This window comes from Microcebus murinus, chromosome 10, assembly GCF_040939455.1.
Source record: "Microcebus murinus isolate Inina chromosome 10, M.murinus_Inina_mat1.0, whole genome shotgun sequence".
Taxonomy (NCBI): Eukaryota; Metazoa; Chordata; class Mammalia; order Primates; family Cheirogaleidae; genus Microcebus; species Microcebus murinus.
In genome coordinates this window covers 56,480,539-56,497,050 of record NC_134113.1, presented here as the reverse complement: position 1 = coordinate 56,497,050, position 16,512 = coordinate 56,480,539, and the positions used below count along the sequence as shown (strand labels likewise).

At 57.1% G+C, this 16,512-nt stretch overlaps 1 protein-coding gene across 2 annotated transcripts; it reads right to left on the bottom strand.

The window, feature by feature from the left end:
* Positions 1–488: 488 nt before the first annotated feature.
* On the bottom strand, positions 489–15,603 carry NR4A1 (nuclear receptor subfamily 4 group A member 1). 2 transcript variants are annotated; one of them, XM_012762899.3, is made up of 7 exons: positions 15,408–15,603; positions 4,532–5,409; positions 3,618–3,747; positions 3,158–3,309; positions 2,593–2,795; positions 2,320–2,498; positions 489–1,308 (listed from the first exon to the last, which is right to left on the bottom strand). In XM_012762899.3, the coding sequence occupies exons 2-7, from the start codon at positions 5,405–5,407 to the stop codon at positions 1,052–1,054; spliced, it is 1,797 nt and encodes a 598-aa protein (XP_012618353.2). In that variant the 5' UTR covers positions 5,408–5,409; positions 15,408–15,603; the 3' UTR covers positions 489–1,051. The 2 variants fall into 2 exon arrangements, with proteins under 2 accessions (XP_012618353.2, XP_012618348.2); XM_012762894.2 differs by lacking the exon at positions 15,408–15,603 and adding an exon at positions 8,177–8,323.
* Between the last annotated feature and the right edge of the window lie 909 nt (positions 15,604–16,512).

Genomic DNA, 16,512 nt, shown 5'->3' with positions numbered 1-16,512 from the left:
TCCAACGGTCTCAGGGACAGTGAACTGGCCCCGTTTAAAAAGTTTGAGGACCCCTGCACTACACAAACACACTCCTCTAGTCCTGAAAGCTCTATGAGGCTGGGCCTACTCCTCCTCCTGTTTTCAGATGTGGAAACCAAGAACAGAACAACTTGCCCAGGTTAGGAACTGCAAGTGACAGCCCTGAGACCCACAGCCAGGTCTATCACTAGAACAAGTGCTGTAATCCCTGGGCTAGTTGCTACCACTGAAGGCCCTAGCACAGACCAGGCGAGTTTAGTGGAGGCTCCCCGTGCTCGAAACCAGTCTAAGTGCTGTGCACAACAAGCCCGTGAAACGGGTGTCATTATTATCCACCTTTACAAGTGAGTACACTCGGGCCCATGGGCTCAGGCTGGTAACATCCAGGATCGATCCGGAGCCACCCCTGTCTCCTATGTCATTATGGGGAGTGGGGTGAAGGGTGCCAGAGAGAGACTAGATCCCAGTTTCAGCTACATGTCTATTTTTTATTCAATATATTAAATATATTAATCAGAAAAGTCACATACTATAAATCCAGGAAAATACACAAATATAAATGTCAGAATCTGTCATTTGTCTTCTTCCTAGAGTGACAGTTTATGTACACGTGGAAGGAGGGTGGGAAGAGAGCACCAGCAGGAGGAGGCTGGAGAGGCCTGCCCAGGCTGGTGGGGGCCCTGTCCCTTCCTTCCAACCCCCACTCCCTCCTCAACCTCTTCCTTCCTGTATTTACAGCGTCATCCAGCTTATGTACAGCACGGCAGTGTGTGTTAAAAACAGTTTACTTACAAAAAACATGAAGGCCAGGGCTGGGCTGGGGGGTAAGACAAATAGTGGGGTCACTCCCAGGAATGCACCCCCTCCCCCGGGGCTTGAGCTCGCTGCCAACCTCCTGGAGTAGGTGAGAAGGTGGGCCAGTCTGTGGCTCAGGCCTAGGCTTGGGGATGTTCTGGGGGTCCGTGGGCTAAAGGCACATGGGGTGGCAAATGAGAGTGCACACGTGTGCACGCGTGTTCCCGGGCTGGGGTCAGAAGGGCAGCGTGTCCATAAAGATCTTGTCGATGATGGGTGGAGGGGGCACCAGGTCCTCCAGCTTGAGGTAGAAGATGCGCTGTAGGCCCTGGGTGCACAGGGTCCGCAGCTCGGGCAGTTTGCCCAGCAGGCGCGACAGGCAGCCGGCCGGCTGGGGCTCACTGGCCATGGCGGACACATGCTCCTTCAGGCAGCTGGCAATGCGGTTCTGCAGCTCCTCCACCCGCCTCGGCTCCTGCAGCCCGTGCCGCTCTGCGAGGAGGGCACAGGATTACCCACATATCTGGGGACTAGACCCCCGAAGACCTGGCCTCCCCCCTGGACCTGTAAACTGCTGCCACTGGCCACCCCCCATGCTCCACTGGCCCGGCACTAAAGCACGAGCCCACGTGTGAGCCTCAGCACACGTCTGAGAGGGCAGTAACGCTCGTTAGCCTTGTTTTCCAAGTGAGAAACCCAGGCCCAGCCAGATTAAAGGACTTGCCCAAGGTCACAAACAAAAAATAAAACCCTAACCCAGGACTTTTGGCTAGGCCTGTGGTTTTTCATCTAGATGGTTCTGAGAAGCCCTGGAGTGGAGCAGCAGTGTTTTAGGGGCTGCCTCCAAGGAGAGCCGGCTTCAGAACTCGCCACTCCCTCTGCAGCCCAGACCTCTGATTGTGTTCTAGATAGCTGCTTCCTCTGGGAAATTTAAGTGAAAAATGAGGTGGGGGCAGATTGGTGCTTTGAAAAACAAACAAAAAAATGAGATCTGAAACCCTATACGTTTAACACCAAAGTCCATCCTACATAACTATGTTACATGAAGGCTCAAACAGGCACTGCTAATCTGTGCTATCAGCAGTCAGAGCAGTGGTTACCTGTGAGGTGACAGTGGCTGGAAGGGGGCACAAGGAAGGGCACTGGGGGCAAGTCACATCCTCTTTCTCGACCAACATGCTGGTTATGTAAGTGGTTTATGAAAATCTATCATTTGTGTACTCTGTATGCAGTGTAATTGACAGGAAGTTTTAAAAACAAACCAAAACCCTAGGCCACATACATGACACCTATAGTCTGGGATCACTCCGAGGCTAGCTTGGGCCACAGAGTCAGATGTAGCAGAGCCCCTCTCCAACTCCTGTCACCTCTGCTTCACAGGCGGGCATGAGCACAGGGCAGTGCAGGAGCCCAGGAAGTGCCAGCCCACCCAATGCCCTCCTGAAGACCAGTCAACTCCCTGACACCCACCCCCTTGGACCCAGCTTGGCACTGGCCACTTACCGGTGATGAGGACGAGAGCAGAGAGGCAGGAGAAGGCAGGGACGTCGACAACCAAGCTGTGCAGGGACCTCGAGAAGGCCAGGATGCTGTCAATCCAGTCACCGAAGCCTCGGGCACACTGCAGCCGGTGCAGCACCAGGCCCGAGCAAAAGATGAGCTTCCCCTCGCCAGGCTTGGACCTGGTGGGCAGGGGGGCATGGAAAGTGGTCAGGGTGGCTCAAGGGTAAGGACAGAAGGGCGAGGGGCCAAGCAGATAGCAGACAGCTCACCCACCGGTAGGCAAGGCGGAGGATGAAGAGCTCCAGGAAGGCTGACTCCAATAGCAGGTCTTGGTCACCTGGTGACAGCTCAGCAAAGCCAGGGATCTTCTCAGCCCACTTGCGGATGACCTCCAGGGAACTGGAGAGCAGGTCGTAGAACTGCTGCACATCCCCGGCATCTTCCTTCCCAAAGCGGGGCAGCACCAACTCCTGGAACTGAGAGGGCGGTCCACTGGTGTCAGCGCCCCAGGCAGGGTCCTGCAGCACCCCCATGTCCAGCTGTGTCCGATACGTGAGGCCAGATCCGGGAGCGAGAGTGCACCTGAGACTCAGCCTACGCTCGTACTTGCCAAGACTCACGCATTAACCCAGCACCGCAGCTGCCAGAAGGAACATGTTTTTCTAACTGGCCACCTGCCTGAGCAGGGGCATTTTCCCATCTGGTCAGCCCAGAGGGGGCTCCTCTATTTCCGATTTGTCAAACTGGAGGGGGGCCTTTTCTAACATGCCCAAAGCACCGCATGTGCACGCACAGCCTTCCCAGGAGCAGCAGCAGAGCGGGACAGGTGAGGTCTCACCTTGGAGTAGTCCAGTTTGGCAGTGCTGGGCCCGGAGTCCAGGTGCGCTCGGACCAGGGAGGTGAGGAGATTGGCAGGGGAGGCATCCGGGGGCTGCTTGGGTTTTGAAGGTAATCGGCCCCGCCGTCCCTTCAGGCTGTCTGTGCGGACAACTGCAGAGGAACGGGCAGGGGTGAGGAAGGAAGGAGCCCTCGGCCCAAGCTGTGCACACCACTGCTGAGATGAACCCCCCCACCCCAAGTCCCAAGGACCCATGACCCACTATAGGGACCTGCCCCCACCACCCTCACAATCCAGGCAGGTGGACACTGCCTCCCACTCAGGGGTCTGGAGGTGGGGGTGGAAGGAAGTCCAGGCATGCCCTCCCCTGTGGTCCTCCAGGGCAGAAGCCTGGGGACTCTGCCTGCCCACCCTGCTCAGGCCCACCTCTGCCCCTCTGGGCCCCATCCCAGGCACACACCTTCCTTCACCATGCCCACAGCCAGGCACTTCTGGAAGCGGCAGAACTGGCAGCGGTTTCGCCGCCTCTTGTCCACAGGGCAGTCCTTGTTAGCCAGGCAGATGTACTTGGCGTTTTTCTGCACTGTGCGCTGAGTAGGGGGGGGCAACACGGAACAGGCTGTCAGAGGGGGGAGCCCAGGGGAGGGGACCTTCCAGATCCTGCTGCCATTGCAGACAAAAGCGCTCTCTGTTCACAGCTATTTTTCTAACATTTGGGTGGCAGGGGAGGGAGAGATGGAAGGGGGTGTGGGGAAAGAAAAGTCTCAGAGACACTGGAGGTGGTTTCTGCCTCGGGAGGACCCAGGACACAGGTTAGGGGCCAGGTGCTCCCCAGCAGTGCAGACACCTGCACTTTCTAAAGTGCCTATGTCTGCTGCCCCTTCTCTGGGGCAGACAGGAGAGGGCTGAGGGGCTGGGGGTGGGAACAGGAAGCTAAGCAGGCACCCAGCGCTGGGACAAACACACAGCCTGTTCCTGAGTCCACCCCCAGCCCTCAAGAACCAAACCCTCTGCCCAGATCCTTTCATCTCATGCCAGGAACATGAGAGCCTGGGGCACCCCTTCTCACCAGGACCTTGAGTTGGGGGAGGAGGGGCAGGGAAAACCAGAGGCTGGCCGCTAGAACTTCCCTCCTGGGGACCCTCGCAGCCCATGTCTCACCCCTCCCTCAAGCTCTCTGCAGTCCCTGGCGAATGAGAAGTTCCAGCGCCTGCACCTAAGGGTCCCTAGGAATGTGGCCCACCTGACAGGCCTTCCCCCTTCCTGTGGGTCACCACCAGCCAAAAGGACAACCCAAGGGAGGCTGCCACAGACCCAGTGAGTGACAGACCAGCCCCACTTCCAACGAACAGCCCACCCAGGGCAGCACAATACCTTGAAGAAGCCCTTGCAGCCCTCACAGGTGCGGACCCCGTAATGCTGGCACGAAGCGCTGTCCCCACACACAGCACAGCGGCCCTCACTTCCACCGGGGGCCCCGCTCCGGGCCTTGGCTGAGGTCACGGGCGCATCCAGTATCCCTGAGCCATCAAGGTGTGGGGAGGTGGGCGCCAGGCCTGGGAAAGCTGTGGGCATGGAATAGCTCTCTCCCTCCCCCAGCTGGTGGGCAGCCTGTGAGGGGAACAACTTCAGGGAGCTCTGGGCCAGGCTGGTGCTGGGGCCGGTGGGGGGACTGAAGGAGAAGAAGGCCGGAGGCTGTGGGGGCCCAGACACCTTGGGCAGCTGCTCTGTCCATGCTCGCAGGCCTTCATAAGTCTGGCTGGGCGAGAAATGGCCAAATGAGCCGTCCCAGGGAGAGAGCTGGGGAGGCTGGAAGCTGGGCGTGGATGGTGATGGGGCCGAGCAGGGGCTGCCATAGTAGTCAGAGCCGCTGGAGGACAGGGTCTCATCTAGTGGGCCACTCAGGGGGCCAGGGTAGCAGCCGTACACCTGGAAGTCCTCGAACTTGAAGGAGGCAGAGGCAGGGGAGGTGGCGGAGGATGAGGATGTGGAAGAGGCTGAGGAGGAGGCCGAGGAGCATGGCTGGGCTGTTCCTGGCAGCTGGTAGAAGAAGGTGTCAAACTCTCCTGTGTAGCCGTCCATGAAGGTGCTGAAGCTGGGCAGGGCAGTAGGGGCAGTGGGGGCCGCCTCGGGGCTGGCCAGGTCCATAGTGGGCTTGCTGAATTCTGGGGTCAGGGGATCACTTGCCAGATGGTCACGTGGTCCTGGGCTTGGTGCTGGCGTCCCATATTGGGCTTGGATACAGGGCATCTCTGAAGAGGGAGGAAACCCCAGGGAGGGGGGGAAGGGTCAGTGAGAAGAGCTTGAAGCCTGGTCTCAAAGCATATAGCCCCCAGAGCAGCCAGGTGGCAGGAAGCCCAGCCCAAAGATGGGACACTGAGGCATCAGGGCCATGCCCACCACAGAACCCAAGAATCCTGACCCCTGGCCGGAATACCATCCCGACCTACGTGCCACAAAGCCCCCGGGCAGTGGCCCAGCAAGAGTGGGCTCAGTCAGAAGGCCAGCCACACCCCAGTCGGCCTGGGAACCCTAGGGAAGGCATCCAGCCAGCATTTCTCTGCTGGAACAGGGGGAAGCTGTGTTCCTCCAGCCCCCTGCCGCTCCCCCACTGGGGAAGGCGTGGGTGGGGGCTGGGAGAAGGGTGGGTGGGAGAGGCAGCCCAGCAAAGCTCAGCCCAGATCCCAGGAGCAGACATGTTTCTCCAACCAGGCACTTCCTGGGAATACTCCCAGCATACCCCAGCCTCTGCAAAGCCTTCTGCTCCCCCCACAGTGCCTGGGAAGGACATCCTGGACATGGAAGAGGAGCCTGGAATGAAGGCCCAGCTGTCTAAGAGGTAGCCTAAGTAGCAATGCAGCTGCCCTCAGCCTGTCCCCCTTCCTCACCCCCACCCTGTATACTGAGTAAAGGTAGCAGATCCCACACACACCCCAGTCCTGCCATCTGGGGCTGGAAAACCACTCTGCACCGTCTGGGAGGCTCCCAGAAGCAAAGAGGAAAGGAGCCTAGGCCTGCTCATGGGTAATCTGGCTCCAGACCTTTAAAGATCATTTGCTGGAGGGAAGGGTGGGGTGGAGGGAAGGGGGCACAGTTGTCTGGACTTCTGGGACAATGGACAGTCCCTAAGAGGGATGTCTCTGCTACCCCAGTTATTTTTATAAGGGAACTCTTGGAGTCCAGCAGCAGACTCAGAGTAGCTATGTGGGAAGGAGGAGCCAGCTGGTGGATGGTGAGGACATCCTGCCCCTGCCTGAGCTCCTCCACTAAAGCTATGTCTGTGCCCTGAAGAACCCAGAGGCTCAGGCAAAGGGGGTTATGCACCCCTAATCCTCAGGAGCCTGAAGGAGCAGAGGCAGCATCATTCAGGGGAGATCCCCAAATTCACAGACCAGTCAAAAAATACTGCAGAGGAGGCTCTAGGACACAGCCTCCCCTCCCCCCTCCATGCCTGGGGTCTGCATAACTGGCTTCACCAGTCAGGGAAGAAATCTGAGTAAGAAATCAAGCTGGAACAGAGAGTACCACATAGGGGGTACAGCAGTGGCAGCAAAGGCTGTCTCCACCTCCTGGGCAAGAGCCCAGCAAGTCCTCTGGTCCTAGTCTCTGTCCCAACTCCGTGGCCCCTGAAGAGGGCACCTCCACCCCTGGCCTGACACACAACCGACCTACACAACAGTGCCCAGGCCCCACCCACCCAGGGGCACCCATCCACAGGCATACAGCACCTGTGAGAGGGGAGGGTGGCCACATCTGCCTGCACTAGGACAGCCTGTGCAGGGATGGGCTGGGGGTGGAGGAGGAAAGACACAGAACTGGGCGTTCATTCCAGCCTTATTCAAATCCTGTTTCTCCACTTGGACATCCCACATCCGGATCAACCCCCATCAATCTGCCCCCCCTTAATGCAGGTACTTAACAACCCAAGATATGGACCTATATCTAGCCTCACTGGAGGGGCGGCAGTCCCACAAGGAGAAGGAAGAGGCGGGGCTGAAGGAGGGAGTGGGGAGAATCCGGCTTCAGGCAGGTCCTGGCAACAATGTGGTTTGCACCTGTTCTGCTGAACAGGCCTCAGGCTGCACCCTACCTGTAAGATCCAACAGGGCCTATGGGGGAGGGGGCACAGAGGCAATCAGCATGTGGAGCTGCCACGGTGGGTGGTAGTATCCTCCAGGTAGCACCACCCCCAAGACTCAAACATTAGCAACTTATATCCGGGATCCCCAAGGACAAGGGTTTCCATCTCTGTTCTCTCTCTCTCTCTCTCACTCTCTCTCTCTCTCTCTCTCTCTCTCTCTCTCACACACACACACACACACACACACACACACACACACACAGGATCCAAGTTCCAGCTAAATCAATCCTCCCTGCCCTGACCCTATGCAGTCTCCTTTATTCCAACACACAGCAAGCAGCCCTACACAGATCAGCCACCAACTGAGCCATTTCCTTCAGTGATCCAGAGGTCTCCTAATTCAGTTCAGGCAGAAAGCTTGGGGTGGGGAATCCCTGCAAACTAAGCTGCAGTCCCTAAAGTGTTAAGAAAACAACTGGGGTAAAAGGAGGGAAGCTGACAGGCTGGGAGAAAGGAGACCCTTTTGGAAATCCAATCCTGGTTGGAGTGGATGGGTCCCAGCAGCGCCAAAGTTCTGTTATTTTTTCCTCCACTGTGCTGAGACCCCCAACGACCCCAGAATACAGAGCAGCTAGTGCCCACTTGGGCACTCTGGGAGACAACTAAAGCCAGCTGCCTGCTGGACAAGTCCCCAACTCCTGGCGCCAACCCCAACCCCCTGCTGTTCCACCTTGCAGACACTGCACCCCTCACCCCCAGTAGATTCCAGTCTGATCTGAGTCCTCATCCCACACCAACCTCTACCCCTCAGGGCCAGAGCTGCACTCTACCCCGTCCCGCTGCATGCGACCCTGCAACATCCTCTCTGCCCGCGCGTACAGACACCTCCTTCATGCACCGCCCCTAAAACAGATGCACGCTCCCCGAGAGGCACCTACCCGGCCGGCTCCTGCTCCCCCTGCCTGGGACCAGCGCCCCGAATCGCAGCCTGGTCCCGCGTGTGCTCCCGCAGTTCTCCTGTGCACTCCCCCAACTTTCGCAGCCTCCGCCACTGGGGCTCCCCGGCGAGCCGGACCCTCCTCTTAAGCGCTCCGTGACGCACGGGGAGGGGCGGGGGCGCCACTGACGCACGCGGCCCGGCGAGCTTTGGCCATACAAGGGCGCGGGGGGCGGCGCGGTTCCGGCGGGAGGCGGCCAGGGGGAGGCGCGGGGACGGGGAGCCCGAGGGGGCGGGGCGAGGAGGGGGGCCTGGAATGTCTGCGCGCGTGACGCACGCGGGGTTCCATTGACGCAGGGAGCGCGGATTGTTTGATCTATAAATAGTCTCCTCGCGCCCGCCGCGCAGACTAAAAATAGCAGCTCCCGGCCCGTTAGGCTCCCCACACCGGACCCAGGTCCCGGGCCGGGGCCCCCAGGTCCGAAATAACGGGCTGGAGGGCCGGAGCCCGAGAAGAGGGCGCTATAGAGCCGCGGCCCCGGGGCTTCCCCGGACAAGCTCTCCTCATCCTCCGGCTGCTCCTGGGAGCCAACCGTGCCCGGTCTCTACAGCTCCCTCCGTGCCCGGCCCCGCCTTTGCGCCCTCCCAGGTCCTTACTGGAGGCCTGGGGTTTGCCCCTGCCGCTGCGGGGCGGCCGGAGCAGGCCGAGGGCTGGGGCGGGCAGCTCGGGGACACACCCTGCCGAGCCTGCGCTACACATCTGCCCAAGGCGCAGCTTGTGCACTTGACTCCTCTTCCCTAGCAGGCTCTCAGGCTGAAAGGTTGCCCCAGAGACAGTCACTTAGAGCCTCCGCTTAGTCTCCTGCAATCTCCCCTGCAAACTACCTTCCCAAGGGTAGGGGTTTGCCAGGCCCACGCTCAGCCAATGGGCTCTGCTCCACACGCTGAACTTGGTTTCTCACCAGTTCTCTCCCCAGCCCCTTACAGGGTGAGGGCACCCTAGCTGGGAAATCACCGAATTTCAGAACCGGGTGGAGCCTGAGAAATATTTTCAAACTTGTGTGAACTCTTCCCCATTTTATAAATAAACGCTCAGAGAAATAATGGCACTTGCTCGAGGTCACACAGCGAGGTGGTAGCACACTGGGGCAGAACCCTGGACCACGGACTGCATCTCTAGGGGGTCTTTTCATGCCCTTCTACCAATCTCTTCCCCCTGCCCACCACGAGGGAGCACCTGCCCTCCCACCCCACCTCCAGCACCCTGTGGGGTGCTCTGACCCGTTATCACCTGTCCTGTGGAGCGGGGGAACAGCCTGCCAGGCCTGGATCAGCACAGGCCAGGCTGCGTCCACCTGGAGCCTGGTCTGGCTGTCACCTTTCCACCTCCATCTCCCCAGAGCCTGGGGGAGTCCACCTGCTCCTTCCCAGAGCAAGGTAAGAGAGGAAGGAAGAAGAGCTAACACTGAGGAGAAGAGAGCCCCGTGCCCCCCACCCCATTCCCCTTCTCCCATTCAAGTCAACATCCATAAGAGTTCTGCCTCCACTGAGCCTACACCCACCAACCCTGCTCTCAACCCCTGCTCTTGCTTCTTCTGCTCACCCTATAGCACTTCCCTCTGCCCTGAGCCACTGCCTGCTCCTCACTTCCACCCTCACCTCCATCACAGGATTTCCACACCCTCGTCCCCAGCCCCCGCTGCTGCACACTCAAAGGTCCCACAAACACCTCAAACATCATCTGTTCCAGGCAGAGCTTGTCATCTCTGCACCCTCTGCCTGCCACCTCATCTCTGCTCCTGATGCCCCAATTGCAACTTTTCATTTTTTCCTGAAATTCTTTTTTGCAACATCTCTTGGACACCCCCCCCCTTCCTACTGCTAGCCACAGCCCCCACCTCACTGGTCTAGCAGACCAACCTGATATGCCCCTTTACCTCTCCTCCTCGCTCACCCCCATTTAGAAAACTACCCCTTAACCAGCCTGTCTCCTCTTTCTAAATCCTCACGGTCCACCATGGATGGAGCAGTGTTCATATACAGTTGTTCCTTGAACAAACCAGTTTGAACTGCAAGGGTTCACTTATAAGTGGATTCTTGGCCAGGTGGGGTGGCTCACGCCTGTAATCCTAGCACTCTGGGAGGCTGAGGCAGGAGGATTGCTTGACCTCAGGAGTTTGAGACCAGCCTGAGCAAGAGTGAGACCCCATCTCTACCAAAAATAGAAAGAAATTCGCCAAACAACTAAAAATAGGAAAAAATTAGCTGGGCATGGTGGTGTGTGCCTGTAGTCCTAGCTACCCAAAAGGTTGAGGCAGAAGGATCACTTGAGCCCAGGAGTGTGAGGCTGCTGTGAACTAGGCTGACACCACGACACTCTAGCCCAGGCAAGAGAGCGAGACTCTGTCTCAAAAAAAAAAAAAAAAAAAGTGGATTCTTTTTCAACCAGATGCATTGGCAGGATGCAAAGTCTGCATCTATGTAGACTTTCCATAGACTTTCCTATGTACGCAGGTTCCATAGGGCCAACTGCAGGACTTGAGTATGTGGAGATTTTGGTATATGCAGGGCTCCTGGAACCAATGGCCTGAAAATACTGAGTGACAACTCTAATACCAATCTCATCTAGAGCTCCCCATCCCAGCATACAATCTCAATGTGAATGAGCCTGCAGAGAGATCTGGGTTGTCCCAAACCAACTTCCAAAGACCTTCAGGGCCAGCTGGGTGAAGGAGAAGCATGTGCAGGATGGTGCCAATTGGACCACGATCCCCAGAAACCAGGATCCCCACCCCACTTCCACCAAACTTTTGTTTTTCTTTCTCTTGGGCTTTTGCATAAGATTTTGCTTGGATTTGGGGGAATCTTTTTGTAGCAAATTGTTCTACAGCTAAAAAACGGTTTGAAAACACTAACAGAATTCAAGCCCTCCCATTTTGCAGATTAGGATCCAAGAGGAGCTGCACGGTCCCTGCACAGTCTCGGGAGCACACGGTCCCTGGTCTGAATCCAGCATCTCAGCATCTAGCTTCCTGAGCTGGGCCTGCAGCCCAGGCCCCGCCTCCCTGGGCTGTTGCAGGTTATGGAGTCTGCAGTCCTGCTGCCCCCAAACCATAAGGAGGGTGAGGAACTACAGCTGCCACTTGGCCATGCTTGAGAAGGCCTGAAAATACCACACTCTGAAAATAAGTAAATAGGAGAAAAAGGCAAAGTCCCTCTGTGGGAACACAGGAGGGGCCACTCATGCGGGTACCCATGTGAAACACCTAGCCCAGGACAGAGGAGAGAGAGGTGAAAGGGGCCTGGAGATCCCAGGCCTCAAGGGCCCTCCAGGGAGGGTGGCCTGGGGCTCTGCAGGAGCGGAGCCCACCTAAGGCAGAACTCTGGGGAAAGGCATAACTGATGCAGGCTTTGGGAGGCCTAGAGAAAAAGCTGGTTCCAGACTGGACAGAGACCCCCCCCCAGTGGACCCCCAAGTCCAGCCTTCACGAAAAAAGTCAGAGTCAACAGCTCACTGCGGGGTAGATTAAAATGAGAAGGAACAGGTCATGATGGGAGAGGTATCTAAAACTAGAGACAAGGACCTGAAGGTAAGGCCAGGCCGTATAACACAGGAAGGGCAGGGAGACGTCCTGCTAGAGATGAGACACCCTACCTAGTCAGGCCCCCATAGCCAGCTCCCCAGTACCCCCACATAAGGAGATGGAGCTAAACCTTCCCAACACCCACTTTTGCAACACCCACTTTTGCACATACCGTTTGACCCACTGGGCACATTGTTTCCCATCCTCCCTTCTACTCTATTCCTGTTCATCTCTAAGACTTGAGCTCACTGGCCACCCTCCTGGACCCACCCAACTCTACCAAGCACCCTCTCAACAGGGGTGGGTCAGACCTTGGCTCACACACTTCACATGGATTCTCCCATTAACACTCTCCTCAACCCTTCCAGGTTTGGAATTACAATCTGCATTTTATAAGTGAAGAAACAGAGGCTCGGGGGCAGGACTCAAACTAAGGTCCCCTAACTCCCAGTTTAGTCTAGCTGGACTGACTGCCCTTGACTCTGAACTCCTGGGGCTGTGGCTTCTGCCTATCGGCCTTGTTTCTTATGAGTGCACCATGAAACCAGGCACATACACACGTTGTCTGGAAATAGGAAATGGGGCTACATGTGAGGGAGTCTTCGGTGGGGCTGGGAGCATTCTAGCTCTCGATCTGCACGATGGTCACACACGGGGGTTCACGATGGAAAAGTCATCAGACTGTACTCTTATGATTATACACCTATGCTTTGTGCACTTTTCTGTATGTATGTTATGCTTTGCCCAAAAAAAAGTTTATATAAAAAATAGCCATGCCTAAATGGGAGACATATTTATTCCAGTGGATGCAGATGCAGCTGTAATTTACTGAGCAAATTCATTCAAGTCTGTGTTCCTGAAATCATAGTGGCTGTTTCTTATTACGTATTTGTTCTATCAACAGAGTACAAGTACAGTTAGGAGAGGCTGCAATATCTGGTCCTCATGCTAACAACACAGTATATTGTCTGAACTGTTCACCAGGCCCTTAGCCTCCTCATCAAACCTTATGAGGCCTTAGGACTTATCACAGGCTCAGACCCATCCCTCCCCACCAGTATGTGAACACCATGAGGGCAAGGGCACTGTCTCCTACACCCTGGCAGGAGGACCCATGGTACATCCTCATACTTACATAGTAAGTAGCCCAGGGCAGGCCCCAAATGGGCAGCCAATGTCCACTATCATCCCCTAGTCAAGACAGTGGGTGTGGAATTGGGTAATAGGAAACAGAGGAAGTGGAATTACACAGCCCCTTTCCCACGCTGCCCCCCCAACCTTGGGCTGGGCCCAGGCCCTGCTGAGCAGAGGGCAGGAACTGCCCTACTTTCACTGAGACCATCTCCACCCCCAGGCCCCACGCCCTTCCCCTGGGGTGGGCAGAAGGCGTGAGCTTTGCCTTCCAGCTGGGAAGTGGTCCAGGGAGCTTCCCCTCCTCAACCCCAAGGCCCATTGCCAGCCCTAACCTGGGCCACTTCCTCTTCCTGCCCTGGCAGTGGGCAGGGGGATTTGTGCTGTGGGCAGGGAAGCATTGCCCACTGCCCCGGGGGCTTCCCATGGGCAGCTCTGGTTCCCAGGGGTTAAGGGTCAGGCCCGGGCCTCCAGCTCTGATCTGGCCCCTGCCCTGGCCCTGTCATATGACCACACGTATCATCACCGCCCCCAAAACAGGCTCCCAAAGATGCAGACAGATCAGCCAGTTCCCCTCCCTCTTCCCCCAGTCCTCAGCTGGAGCAAAAGATGGAAGAGCTACCAGGGCATCTTTGACCAGGAGCCAGCAAGCCTGGTGTGTGGCCTGGGGCCAGTCCGTTGCCCACTCCAAGACTGTTTCCTCATCTGCCCGATGCAGACAAAGTCAGAAGCCCTGGTGCTGGGAGAATTCAACTCACTAATGGAAAGGAGAGGCTCAACATCAAAATTAAGCACTGCTGCCTGGACTCCAGGGGCCTGCAGCAGAATCCCGGGGCTGGCAGAGTTGGGGGGGAGGGTGACAGCAGCAGGCAGGGACAGCAGACACCAGGGCCCTTGGCTGGACTGTGGAGCCAGCAGCCCTCCTTCTCCAAGAACTAGAGATAAACAATAACCCCATCTCCACTTCCCCCTGCTCCAGGGCTGAGTGAGAGGAAATAAGAGTGTGCCCAGAGATGTGGTTCTACCCAACACTAGGAAAATTCCAGACTCTGTATGCAGCAAGTGTTCAATTAATACTCTGGAGAAAGCTGGTTAATTAAGGAGGTCAACTATGGCCATAGAAACCATCTTCATTATAGTGATTTCTCTACACCCATCACCCTCTCAGGCCAGAAGAAATGACAGCATTAAGGAGTAAGATCAGACTTTAGGCCGGACACAGTGGCTTATGCCTGTAACCCCAGCACTTTGGGAGGCTGAGGCAGGAGGATCATTCAAGGCCAGGAGTTGGAGACCAAACTGAGCAACATAGCAAGACCCCATCTCTACAAAAAATAGAAAATGAGCCAGGCATGGTGGTGCATGCCTGTAGTCACAGCTACTTGAGAGGCTGAGGCAGGAGGATCGCTTGAACCCAGGGGTTTGAAGTTGCTGTAAGCTATGATGGTGCCACTGAACTGGGCAAAAGAGTGAGAAAGATTCTGTCTTAAAAAAAAAAAGGATCAGACTTCAGAGAGAACAGCCAGACAGGGCTAGAAAACACAGACAAAATCGCGGAGTTCCTCTGAGAAAGTTCGGCCCACACCTCAAATTTCTCTCCAGGACCCCTTGGTTCTGTTGAGCTCCTGGCCAGCTCCTCTCTCCCCCCACCTTGGAGAGTCTCCCCCCACCTTGCAGAACACTGACACCTGCCAAATGCCCCCCTGCCCCTGCCCAAGGTCTCCACCCAGCCTCCACAGGCCAAATTTCAAATTCCAAAATAAAAACCCTCTGATAACAAGCCCCAGCCGGAAAGACTGATGCACTTTCCTATTGTTAAAGTATTTTTAGACACAGGCTCTGGATTCATTTAGAGACTCACGTTCAGAAAGGGAAAAAAATTTTTTTTGAGAACTGGGAAGGAGAGCACAAGAGCCTCCCACGTAAGGAGCTGCCACTTATTCCATGCCGGGCCAAAGTCCCTGGCACGGGTCCTGGGAGCGTGTTTGTGGCAAGCTGGCTGGTGGACTTGCCAGACCTCGCTCCAGCCCTGCTCCTTCGGCACGGAGGGCAGGCAAAGGGCTGAGGGCTTCGCAGGACGCCAAGGGCCTGGCCAGCCACCTAGTCCCGACCAGTGGGGGGCTCAGGGACCCCCGCTCAGAGACCAATCTTCCGGGACCCTGGTGGACTCCAAAGTCACTTCAGCGTCCCTCTCCTGCCTGAGCAGACCAGCACCTTGTCCAGGCTGGGGCGACAGGAGAGGAGGATTGAGACCCTGTAGGCAACCTCTGAGGAGGAGACAGGCAGCATCGCCGGTCTAATTCCGCCTCTTCAGTTCTCAGTCACAGTGTCCCCAAGTCCAATTCCCATCACCCAGCTGTGGTCAGGCTACCCCCATTCCTCAGGATGGTCAGCCACACTTGCTTCCTTCTCCTCCTCATCCTCCTCCTCGAGGCCAAAGATTTGGCATGATAGTCACAGTGAGAAAAAATCCAAACAGCCCAGCCCCTGCCTCAGTGTCCTCACCCCAAGACTCACCAGCTCCTCCTCACGATCTGCTTTGACCCTCAGCGATCCCCGACGACCACATGAAGGGCGAACCCTAGGGCTGGTTGGGGGCTCTTCCTAGTGGCCTCAGGGAGCCCTGCGGGATGAGACGTGATGGCCCCGTCAGCCTCGTCGTCACGGCTGAGGCTGTGTCCCGGCTGAGTGGGCTCTGGATGTGGAGCTGCCTCCAAGGCGGCGTGTTCTCCTCTGTTTATATAGCAGAAACCAGAGCCGGCCTCTGGGGATGGGGGGAGCTGCCTTGCACCCTCTTGGCTGGGCCTGACTTTGGCCCAGGTCAGCAAGAGCCCAAAATAGTCAGCTGATGGGAGCCCCGGCGTGAGCGTGACCCTGGGCCCATGCCCAGGCCTGGCAGACAGGTGCCCACGTCACAAGACCAGCAGCCCTAGCACGCATGGGGCCCCGGCTGGCAGCCCCTGAGGGTGGCCTTGGCAGTGTATCTGGCATGGGAGTTCCACCCAATCACCACCATCACCCAGACAACAGGGTAAACACAAGGAATTCTGCCCACCAGGGCTGCTGTGTACCCAGACGGAAGGCAGGGCTTGAGAGAAGCCAAGTCTGGGCCAGGGGCAGAGGTGGGGGCCGAGTGAAGGGAAGGACACCTGGCCACTGCTGTCACTCACGTGCTTCCCAAGTCCAGATCTCCGGCTGACCAGAGAACACCTGTTTCTCCCACTTACAGTAATTCCTCTCACTGTCCCCGGCCCAAGGCTGGTGACACAGAGCCTGCTGCCAGCAAGAGGCCAGGTGCACACCCAGCCCAGCCCCGGGACACGAGACCCTGCTTCCCAGGGCTTCCCCCTTCCATGCAGGCTTAGAAGGGACAACCCATCCTTCCCATCCCAGTTCTCTGGGACTCTTTGCACCCTGAATGCTAACCCCGTGTCAGTCCACCCCGTGTCAGTCCACAGTGTGTGGGCTGCCGAGGAGATGCTGAGCCAGCTCCTGCTTCGTCCGGGCTCTCTCAGGCCTGAGGGGTTTGCTGCTCAGAGACAGCCACTGTCTTGGGACAGGAGGAAGGAAATCACACAGCCCCTGTCCAGATGCCAGGTTGAGCGCCAGCTCCCCAGGCACA

What these genes read in the sequence shown, in the direction of transcription:
- NR4A1 (XM_012762899.3), bottom strand. Translation starts at nt 5,407, where the DNA reads ATGCCCTGTATCCAAGCCCAATATGGGACGCCAGCACCAAGCCCAGGA. An exon ending in GCTGCAAGGGCTTCTTCAAG is followed by an intron (nt 3,748 to 4,531) that starts GTATTGTGCTGC and finishes CCCCCTACTCAG; the next exon opens with CGCACAGTGCAGAAAAACGC. An exon ending in CCAAACTGGACTACTCCAAG is followed by an intron (nt 2,796 to 3,157) that starts GTGAGACCTCAC and finishes CCGCCCTCTCAG; the next exon opens with TTCCAGGAGTTGGTGCTGCC.